General features: G+C 53.4%; 2 protein-coding genes and 1 long non-coding RNA gene across 4 annotated transcripts; 2 read left to right on the forward strand and 1 right to left on the reverse strand.

Annotated features, from left to right (window-relative positions):
- Positions 1–2: 2 nt before the first annotated feature.
- Positions 3–2283, forward strand: HOXB3 (homeobox B3). The gene is made up of 2 exons (XM_059047145.2): positions 3–574; positions 1422–2283. Exons 1-2 carry the CDS (start codon positions 127–129, stop codon positions 2252–2254), a joined length of 1281 nt encoding a protein of 426 aa, XP_058903128.1. The 5' UTR covers positions 3–126; the 3' UTR covers positions 2255–2283.
- Positions 1358–6011, reverse strand: LOC136793185 (uncharacterized). 2 transcript variants are annotated; one of them, XR_010838137.1, is made up of 5 exons: positions 5924–6011; positions 4135–4226; positions 2659–2720; positions 2198–2248; positions 1358–1636 (listed from the first exon to the last, which is right to left on the reverse strand). It is a non-coding gene; the product is annotated as an uncharacterized lncRNA (long non-coding RNA). The 2 variants fall into 2 exon arrangements; XR_010838136.1 differs by lacking the exon at positions 1358–1636 and having other exon boundaries at positions 2159–2248.
- A 1667-nt stretch (positions 6012–7678) lies between these two features.
- Positions 7679–9903, forward strand: HOXB2 (homeobox B2). Its single transcript, XM_059047106.2, has 2 exons — positions 7679–8099; positions 8849–9903. The coding sequence occupies exons 1-2, from the start codon at positions 7721–7723 to the stop codon at positions 9529–9531; spliced, it is 1062 nt and encodes a 353-aa protein (XP_058903089.1). The 5' UTR covers positions 7679–7720; the 3' UTR covers positions 9532–9903.
- The last annotated feature ends 296 nt before the right edge of the window (positions 9904–10199 follow it).

The raw sequence follows: 10199 nt of genomic DNA on the forward strand, positions 1-10199 counted from the left end.
GGGAGGAGGGGGGCAGAAAGGGGAGGGGGGTCCGACGAGCCACGTGACCCCAGGGGTGCCAATGTCCGGTCGTGAGGGTATCAGGCCCTTGCAAGTTGCCACCCACCGCCCGGGCCTCGCCCAGCGATGCAGAAAGCCACCTACTACGACAACGCCGCGGCCGCACTCTTCGGAGGCTACTCCTCGTACCCTGGCAGCAATGGCTTCGGCTACGACGGTCCCCCTCAACCCCCCTTCCAGGCCGCCACGCACCTGGAGGGTGATTACCAGCGCTCAGCGTGCTCGCTGCAGTCCCTGGGCAACGCCGCCCCGCACGCCAAGAGCAAGGAGCTCAACGGCAGCTGCATGAGGCCCGGCCTGGCCCCCGAGCCCCTGCCCGCCCCGCCCGGCTCACCCCCGCCCAGCGCTGCACCTACCAGTACCACTAGCAACAGCAGTAACGGGGGCGGCCCCAGCAAAAGCGGCCCCCCCAAGTGCGGTCCTGGCTCCAACTCCACCCTCACCAAACAGATATTCCCCTGGATGAAAGAGTCGAGGCAAACGTCCAAGCTGAAAAACATCTCCCCCAGCACAGGTACCGGCTCTCTGGCTTTCTCGTCGTCAGCGTTTGTCCGGGCCAGGAATGTCACTGTTATTCTAGCACCCAGCCCCTAGGCGCCCAGGCGGCGGCCTGGGAACAATATCGTGGCGGCGTTAGCGGCGCATCTCCCCGTACCCCCCACCACCTGATGATCCCTGACCCCGCCAACACCCTCTCCCTCCAGCCCCCTCCACCTGAGCTTCTGAGAGATCCAGAAGTCCAGGTGCTCGGCCTCAGCCCTTCACAAGGCCGCAGAGTCAGACGCTGCCAGTAGACGCAGAGTCGTCAACGATTGATTATTATTAGGGATGATTACTGTGGGCATTAATCACAGTCGCTCGGGCAGCCCGGGGTCCCGGCCTCCAGGCACTACAGCCTCTTCACCCCACATTTCCGTGCCCTGCCCAGAATGTCCAGACTCCCCCCGGGATTCTCCTCAGGCACCTGCCGGGTCCACAGGACCGGACGGGGTGGGGGTGGGAGGAGTATCTTCCACACCTGGAACTGGGGATAAGGGGGAGGAAGCGTGCGCGAGAAAATCCAGCCTTAAATAAATGGCCATGCGGCTCTGTCTGCGTGACATGATCAAATTTTCATAAGCTGGGGCAGCGAGAGGCGAACAGGTCTCTTAATAAATGCCACTATTATAGAGTGTCCGCTAATGCGACGGGCGGGTGGGGGGGCAGTGGAGAGGAGGAGGCGGGTACGCAAAGGGGAGGGCGGCGGGTGCTCCGAGTCCAGGCCTGGATTTATTAAGAAACGATGCATTCAATTTCGGCGTGTTCAGTAATTATCTTTTATTTCATTTTCTCCCCTTCCCACCCCTCCCCCTCGGATCCAGCAGAGGGCTGCGGCGGCGGCGGCGGAGGAGGAGGCAGTGGCGGCGGCGGGGGCGGCGGAGGCGGGGGAGAGGACAAGAGCCCCCCGGGGTCGGCGGCGTCCAAACGGGCGCGGACGGCGTACACTAGCGCGCAGCTGGTGGAGCTGGAGAAGGAGTTCCACTTCAACCGCTACCTGTGCCGGCCGCGCCGCGTGGAGATGGCCAACCTGCTGAACCTTAGCGAGCGGCAAATCAAGATCTGGTTCCAGAACCGGCGCATGAAGTACAAGAAGGACCAGAAGGCCAAGGGCCTGGCCTCGTCTTCGGGGGGCCCCTCCCCCGCTGGCAGCCCCCCGCAGCCCATGCAGTCCACGGCCGGCTTCATGAACGCCTTGCATTCCATGACCCCCAGCTACGAGAGCCCATCCCCACCTGCCTTCAGCAAAGCCCACCAGAATGCCTATGCGCTGCCCTCCAACTACCAGCCCCCCCTCAAAGGCTGCGGCGCCCCTCAGAAGTACCCCCCGACCCCGGCGCCTGATTACGAGCCTCATGTCCTCCAAGCCAACGGGGGCGCCTACGGGACGCCCACCATGCAGGGCAGCCCGGTGTACGTGGGCGGGGGCGGCTACACGGATCCGCTGCCGCCCCCTGCCGGCCCCTCCCTCTACGGCCTCAACCACCTTTCCCACCACCCCTCGGGGAACCTGGACTACAACGGGGCGCCTCCTATGGCCCCCAGCCAGCACCACGGACCCTGCGACCCCCACCCCACCTACACAGACCTCTCCTCTCACCATGCACCTCCTCCTCAGGGTAGAATCCAAGAAGCACCCAAGTTAACACACCTGTGATGGGAGAGGGAGGGCTGAGGGGCAGGTCCTGGGGGGGGGAACACCCAGGAAGGGCGGGGGCTGTGGAGTTCTGGGGGACAGCCTGGAGGTCTGAAAGAGGAGGCAGGGAGGTGGCAGCCAGGTTTCCCGGGAAGAAAGGGCCTGGAGTTCCTTCCCCTTCCCCTGGCGTGAGAAGTTGCTTTTTAAGTCCTGCAGCTCTTAAGTCCGCCTGCCAACCCATTGGAAAGGAATCTACGGCAGATTGGAGATGACCCTATCAATCATAGGCCTCCAGCAATACCCACTTGGAATTCCACCCTCAACAGTGGGGTAAAGAAAGAGAAGATAGGGAAACAAGGCAGAGAAGCACATTTTTAAAAACAGACAAGATGGCTAGGCCATCACCAGCCAACCAACCAACTTACCTTCCGTCTATGTGGGTAATTCCCCCAACTCTTGATTTTTTTTTTTTCCCCTGGCAATTCTCCTTTTTTTAAAAAAAATTGAAACACATTTCAAAACCAAGGGCACAAAGCACGTCCCCCTCCCACTTCCCTGAATCCTCAAACTTCTGTCAATCGATTTGAGGTTGATTGGGCACTCCCTCCATTTCTAGTCCCACACTCTTCCTGCTCTAGGACATTAATATCTATACCCCGCCCCCATCAATTACAGTCTTCAGAGGGCTCAGGGATGGTGAGAGATCCTGAAAGTCAGAGCTGTCTATATTATAAATATATATATATATTTTTTTCTTTTATGGCAAAGCTGGGAGGTGAGGGCAGGCAAGTTGTCAGGACTGAAGGTTTGCCCATTCTGCTGCTTCGCATCTCAGCTCCAGGTCCATCCCCCTCTCTCCACAGAAAGCAGTCAGTGACACGAGGTTCTACACTTTTCTTTTCTTCCGTTGCTCTCTTGACTTAACGTGAAAACAGGGTATATTTTAACAAACTGTCTGTCCCAGGCGGGGTCTGCAGCTGGGCCTGTGTGCCTTGCTCAACCGGGACAGGACACTTTTGTTGCACTTAGAGTTTACATTTTAATGGATATAAAAACAACTGTGAGAGATGCCTGGGCCTGCAGGAGTCCAGCATTGCTCAAAAAGTGTGTGTTCTAGTGAACATTTTCATATATATTTATTGGTTATAGCCTGTTAAAATATTTTCCTTTTTTGTATTATTTATCCCCCTACATTATGTATTTATATGAGGAAAAAGGAAAAAATTGTACTTTTTTTAGTATTTACTTGTTATAAAGGATGTTGTGTTCCCTGTCATGTAAAACCAGCTATTTTAGTTATATTGTACTCTAGAAAAGAGCTGTAGATTTATGTTAAACTCGTACTTATGAGCAATTGTAATTAGTTCTAAAAGGCATGAACTCAGCTCCTAATTGTCACTGTATAGTCCTGAATTTGTAGAATTAGAGTTAATTCCCTCTTGGAACTTTCTTTGTTCTGTAGTTACTTTTTTCCTTACTTAAAAGGGTTGTCTGTCAAACAATTCTTGAATAAACTTTCTGTTATCAATTTTATCTTGTCCTGGTGGTCCAATTTAGATAGCAGAGCAGCAGGCTGCTGACTGCCAGATTTCCCCCAGTGGAAGAAGAATGGTGAAGACCCTATCCTGGCCTTTTTAGTCCACTGCTCAGGCCCCTACCTCCCCCATCTGTGTCTCAGGTTTATTTGGTTTTTCTCACACAAGCTTGGAACATTCTGCCAAGTTCTTTAGCTAAGATTTAAGTAACAAGTTTGCAGGGAAAGGAGACTTGGGCGCTCCTTCTCCGTCTTTCTGTTTGGCTTCTTTGCCTCTCAGTTTTTCTCATTGATTGGTCTTTTGTCTTTTTGCTTCTTTGGCCACAACCTCCTCACCCCACCGCATGGACAACAACAAAAACCTGACCCATTACTGCTACAGGCAACCTAAACTTCACAGTTCTCTTCCGGAGCGACAAAGAAGTTGTCACGTGACCCGAAGCCCAACCACCATTGGGTCTAAAATGAAAACAAAGGAAAATGATTAATCTAAAAAAAAAAAAATCTGAGGCCTAGACTTCTCAGGTCAAACCTTAAAACTAAAGTGAAATTAAATCACTAAATAAAACTCAGGGCGGAGGGAGAGGAGGCGTGTTTGATTTCCACTGCCAGGGAAAGGGGAGAGGAGGAGGGTAGGAGAAGCTGTTGGATCCAAGCGTAAATAAAATGGTCCCCAGGCTAATGTGCTGCTCTGTTTCCACGATCCTTGGGAAAACTTCATTTCTTAGTCGTGGTTCTATAAAACTTTTATCACATTGGAGCGAGGATAGAGAGAGTCTGTCAAAGATGAAATGTCACTGCCGCATCGCTGGAGCCGATAAGAGCGAGGAGACAGGGCGGCTGAAATATGGAGCTAATTCGTTGAAAGAGAAGCGATGGCTGCTTGCTGAAGAGTTGCATAATTCTAATTGTAAGCGATGCGCCTGCATTGCTTAATTAGGAGCATATATTTGGTGATAGTGATGGGGGGCGGGCGTGTCAGTGAGAATCTTTCCAGGCCCTCAGCCTTAAAGCGAGAGCTGATTTTCATTTTTATGTTGCATCCTGGCAGTCTACGGCTAGTAATTACAGTCTTTATGCAACAATAAATAACAATAAAAAAGCAACCTGAATTCTACACTCCCCCCACCACCACCAAGTAGGATTTTAACTGGACTAGGCTCACCTAAGCAGCAAGCAATTTAGCATTGGGTCAGGCTATTATTTAAAGGCATAAGAGCGTGCAAAGTTTGATTGGGATCAAATAATGCTCAAGGGTTTTTCTTTCTGTCTGTCTTTCTCTCTTCCTATTCCCTGAGTAACATTTTCTGAATGATGTAACTAGATGAAGCGCCATGTTTGGCTCTGGGGGTAGAGTGGACAGATTATTTATCTAGCAGGAGAGAGGCAGGCCAAGTCAGAGAGTTTAGCTCAAGTTTGAAAAACAGAGCTTTGGCTTGAAATTGTAATTGCAAACAAGAAAAATAAGGGCTGCCTTGGCTTGGTGTCCCCTACCCTTCCCTCTGAGGGATTTCAGGCCCTAGCTAAGCAGCGGGAAGGGGAAAATATCTGGTCAAGGGGGAAATATCTGTGCTGTAAGATTCACAGCACAACAAGGGGGTGGGGAAGCGGTGTCTCCGGGAAGGAAGGTTCTCTTGGTCCCTTTTAACACCCAAGTTTTCTGCTGTTCTTAATCTGGCCATAAAATCTGTCAGCAGGGTTAGAGAGAGCCGTATTTCCTGCAGGGACAGCCGGAGCTGTTGCGGAGAGAAGCGCTCAACCCTGCAGCCAGCTGGAGAGGCTGTGAAAAAACTTGCAGGGCTTTTCAAGGGGGTGGCAGGAGGGAGAACCCTCTCAGGCCTCACTGCACAACTTCCAGACAACTACTCTTCAGATTCTTCTCTACTTCCCACTCCCACCCCCATCCCCTCCTTCAAGTAGCAAAAATTACTTTATTTGGAGCTGAGTTGGACACAACTAATCATCTCTGGCGAGTTTGCCCAGTTTTTCAGAGCAGTTCTCTTGGATCTGAACCCTCCAGAGCTTGCCGCCCCCTGCCCTGCAGCCCTTGCCTCCAGCTCCCCTTTTTCCCTCCTGGCTCTCTTCCACCCCACCCTTTTCCTCAGATTTCTCTGTCTTTTTTTACTCACCCACCACCCACGCGGATGAATACTCACCACCACCCACGCGTCTGTTACATTGACAGAAAGTTTCTAGTTCCAGCTCCCAGCCGAGTTGCCATTTCCCTGCTAACCAGCCTTCTCCTTCTTTCTAGGAGGCAGCGAGCAAGGAGGGGGAGGGGAGACCAGAGCCGTGGGAGTTCTCCTGACAAACTTTCCACCCAACCCAGCACCCTTCCTCTGTCCCCATTTCCCATCTGTTTCCCTGCTCTCCCAGAATCACCCTTCTCTTTTGCTAACACCCCCCATCCCCAGGCCTTTTAAAGGGATGTGGAATTTCGGCTGTTCCCTCTGCTTTCCCAAAGAGCCAAATTCTTTGATGCCATCCGAGGGAGCTGTCAGGGGGCTAAGATTGATCGCCTCATCTCCTCTCGGTCCCTCTGACCCACTTATTTAAAAATCTTACCCCAGATAGACTTTTCATTTTCTGTTTTGAGATCTAGTTTCCCACCTAGTGCTTGGGGCCCTGAGTCTTGTGTCCCTTCCCTCCAGTAAATTACAGCACTCCCTAAAGTTCATACTATCTTGATCCTCTGAAAATAAATAAACAACAACAATTCCCCCCAGGGGCCAGAAATGGAATATCATCTCAGCGGTCATTATTTTTTTCACCCCTCTATGTTCAGGGAATTCTATCTTGTCAGGGATATTAATTAATACAATGGCAAAAATGGCAGGGGGATTCCTATAGGGAAAAGCCCCACCTCCACCCCATACAGTGACCTGAGGTTTGAGAGTTCTCTAAGTTAAATCGGTGGCTACCTTGGTTCTTGTTCCTGTTGCTGGATATAGATGCAGATACAGGCTTGAGGCTTGAGTGGGTGGGTGCATATGCATCTTAGACCCTGTCTGTTGGGGGTGTCATAGAGGAGTGCAGATGCCTCCAGGTGAGGAGGCAGGTAGACATAGGGGCAGGAGTAGTACTGCAAACGCTAGGCAGAGAAGGCAACTGAGACCACACAACAATGTGGGCCAGAGGTGCAAAACGGCCCCTCACTCTCTCTCTCCCCCCTTTGTGTCAGCCTAGGAGTGCTTGTCGATTTCCCAAGATTTATCTGTTGCTTTTGGGGGGGTGGGTTGGGGATAGTGCTGCTGATGCTTGCAAATCTCTTCCTTACTGCACGGTAACACCGACCTTTCCCAAAGGCAAAAGCCTCTTTTTACTACCTCTTCCTCTCACACTGTGATCCTCACTCAGTTTCCTTTTGGGGGGAGGGGAGGGGAAGAGAATGCTGCTGGCCTTGTAAAGAAAGCTTTAATTTACTCTATTAAAAATATTTGCAGAAGAGGACGATTTCTCCCTTAGGTTCTCTTGTTTCCTGGGATTCCAGAACCTCCCATCCTCTGAAGGGGATGAGGACAAGGTTCCTTTAGCTTTTCTGGACAAAGGGAGGCATGGGGAGAGGGAGTGTAGGACTGGGGGGCTCATGGTGTCCAGGTCATGGTCCTCTAGAGTTTTTGAATCAATTAAAGCAAATAACGCTCTCTGTTTTCCACCAGGCCCAGACAAGCGATTGGCCAAGGCCGGTCCCGTGACCATGAATTCCCTGCAATTTCGCCGGAGTCCTGGGTTTAATAGAGAGAGTCCCCATACGCTTGTATTTATCAGCAATATACAATTATAAAGGCCCAAAATTTAAAACAAAACAAAACAAAACAAAACAAAAGCAAAATCTTCCCCTCCCAAAATCGCTCCATCACACAGACCTGGGGGGGGGGCAGGAGGGGGGGGTCCCTTCCGATCCTCCCTCCTGACGCCCCCCCAGCAGGCCCCCTCCCCCACCATTGAAAGCCATGAATTTTGAATTTGAGAGGGAGATTGGGTTTATAAACAGCCAGCCATCGCTCGCCGAGTGTCTGACTTCCTTCCCCGCTGTCTTGGAGACATTTCAAACTTCATCAATCAAGGAGTCGACATTAATTCCTCCTCCTCCTTTCGAGCAAACCTTCCCCAGCCTCCAGCCCGGCGCCTCCACCCTTCAGAGACCCGGGAGCCAAAAGCGAGCTGAAGATGGGCCCGCTCTGCCGCCGCCGCCGCCGTTCCCCGCCGCCCCCCTGGCCCCTGAGTTCCCCTGGATGAAAGAGAAGAAATCCGTCAAGAAACCCAGCCAATCCGCCACGTCTCCCCAGGCCGCCTCCTCCGTCCCGGCCTCCGGGGTCGGATCGCCCGCAGGTCGGTAAGCGCGGTAGGGATGGGGTGAGGGGGAGAAGGAGCGGTGGGGGAGGTAGAAAAACTGGCGAGCCTGTTGGGGTTCCTTGCCCCCGTCGATTCCAGGGACGAGGAAGCAGAAAAGACCGCTGGGGTTCAGGCCTGGCCGCTGCCGGCACTTTTTTTTTTTCTCTTTCTACAGCAGATTTTGGAAGCTGGTTGGGGAAGAGCATTTTTTTTTTCTGCTAGCAGAAAAGGATTTGATTGAGGTTTCACCTTTATCTGTGTGGAGGAGTGTTGTTGGCTGGGGTCGAATCTGGAGGCAGGAAAAGATTCGGTCCCATCTACCCTAGGTCTAGGAGAAGAGGGGGAATTTGAGACCTAGGGAGTTAGGGAGGAAAGGAGGTGAGGAACAATCTTTCTTTATGAACCCTCTCCCCGGGCTGAGTTGGAAAGTGCCGAAATTAGGGGTCCACTCAGAGGACCTGGGAGGGGGCTCTGAGGTTCTGGGGGAGAAAGGGAACCGCTTTCTACCCCATGCATGGCTCGTGGGCGGCTCTCTGAATGCTTTGCCCTGCCCCGGGCCGAGTCTGGAGGCGAGAGAGGGACGGGAAAGAAGGCGAGAGCCTTGAGAGCGAGACGCTTTGGTAAGCGGTCAGGGCGGGGGTGCGGCTGATACTGTTTTGGGCTGATGGGGTAGTCTTTATTTCAACCAAGTCGAGGTTGGGCTAAGGACATGGCCCGCGTTGACGCCCAGCCCGCTTTCCCTGCAGATGGGCCGGGACTGCAGGAGGCCGCGGGCGGCGGGGCGCGCAGACTGCGCACTGCTTACACCAACACGCAGCTGCTGGAGCTGGAGAAGGAATTCCACTTTAACAAGTACCTGTGCCGGCCGCGCCGCGTGGAGATCGCGGCCTTGCTGGACCTCACCGAGAGGCAGGTCAAAGTGTGGTTCCAGAATAGGCGCATGAAGCACAAGCGGCAGACGCAGCACCGAGAGCCGCCCGACGGGGAGCCAGCCTGCCCAGGCGCGCCAAAGGACACCGGCGAGCCCGCCGAGGAGCCCGTGACCAGCCCGGGCTGCCCCACCGCCTCGCAGGCAGCGCGGGAAGCCTGCAGTCACCCGCCCGAGGTCGCGCCGGGGCCTCCGAGCGCCTCGGGCCCCCGGCCTTTGGCAGCTCGCGTGGAGGACGCGGGCGCGCGGAGGCCGGGCGCCGCGCTGCGCGGGGTGGGCGGGCTGGGGCCGGAGCCGTTGCCAGAAGACGCCTTCCCGGAGCGGCAGGATTCACCTTTCCTGCCCGACCTCAGCTTCTTCGCGGCCGACTCCTGTCTCCAGCTGTCCGGAGGCCTCTCCCCCACCCTCCAGGGCTCGCTCGACAGCCCGGTTCCCTTTTCCGAGGAAGAGCTGGACTTCTTCACCAGCACCCTCTGTGCCATCGACCTGCAGTTCTCCTAATAACCCGCTTCCTCCTCCCGGCCCTCGACCCCCGCCCCCCTCGGCTGCCGAGGATCCCCCTCCCCAAGCCGTGAAGACTTCTTTATGTGTTTTGCTAAAATTCAGGTATTATTGAATTACCGTGTAATCCACTTCCTTTTTTCTCTCTTTAAAATATTGGGCACTCGGGCGTCTTTTAAAAATCACACAAAAAATCCGTTTGGTAGAGTCCTTCCAACGAAATCTCAGGAATAATTAAACTCTGGCGCGGGGGCGGGGGTATGCTTTCTTAAAAGGAACTAGAGGAACCTATTTTCCTCTTCTTTTTTAAGTTTTAGATCGTAGATTATTTATTAAAATTCTTTAATAATAGGAAAAGGGAAAAGTATTTATTGTACATTATTTTCATAGATTAAATAAATGTGTTTATAATACGAAAACGAGTGTTTGTGTTGGGACCCAGCCCCTTTCCTCCCCGCACCCCCTGGGCCAGCCCTCACTCCCTCAGGACCAGCGCCAGGTCGACTGGCGCTGGGCCGACTCAGCCCGGGTGGTACAAAAGGGGCCCTATTTGGCCGCCCGCATCTCTGACGAGAGTGGGCGTTTGTTGCCACCCCCTAACAGATAGCCTTTGGCTCTGCTTTAAAATAAAGGTAAGGGGAGAGGGTGCGCTGCCAACTGAAGTGGGT

This window comes from Kogia breviceps, chromosome 19 (genome assembly GCF_026419965.1).
Source record: "Kogia breviceps isolate mKogBre1 chromosome 19, mKogBre1 haplotype 1, whole genome shotgun sequence".
NCBI lineage: Eukaryota > Metazoa > Chordata > Mammalia > Artiodactyla > Physeteridae > Kogia > Kogia breviceps.

Coding starts and splice junctions, on each gene's coding strand:
- HOXB2 (XM_059047106.2), top strand. CDS start 7,721: ATGAATTTTGAATTTGAGAGGGAGATTGGGTTTATAAACAGCCAGCCA. Junction 8,100..8,848: donor CGGGGTCGGATCGCCCGCAG/GTCGGTAAGCGC, acceptor CTTTCCCTGCAG/ATGGGCCGGGACTGCAGGAG.
- HOXB3 (XM_059047145.2), top strand. CDS start 127: ATGCAGAAAGCCACCTACTACGACAACGCCGCGGCCGCACTCTTCGGA. Junction 575..1,421: donor AAACATCTCCCCCAGCACAG/GTACCGGCTCTC, acceptor CCTCGGATCCAG/CAGAGGGCTGCGGCGGCGGC.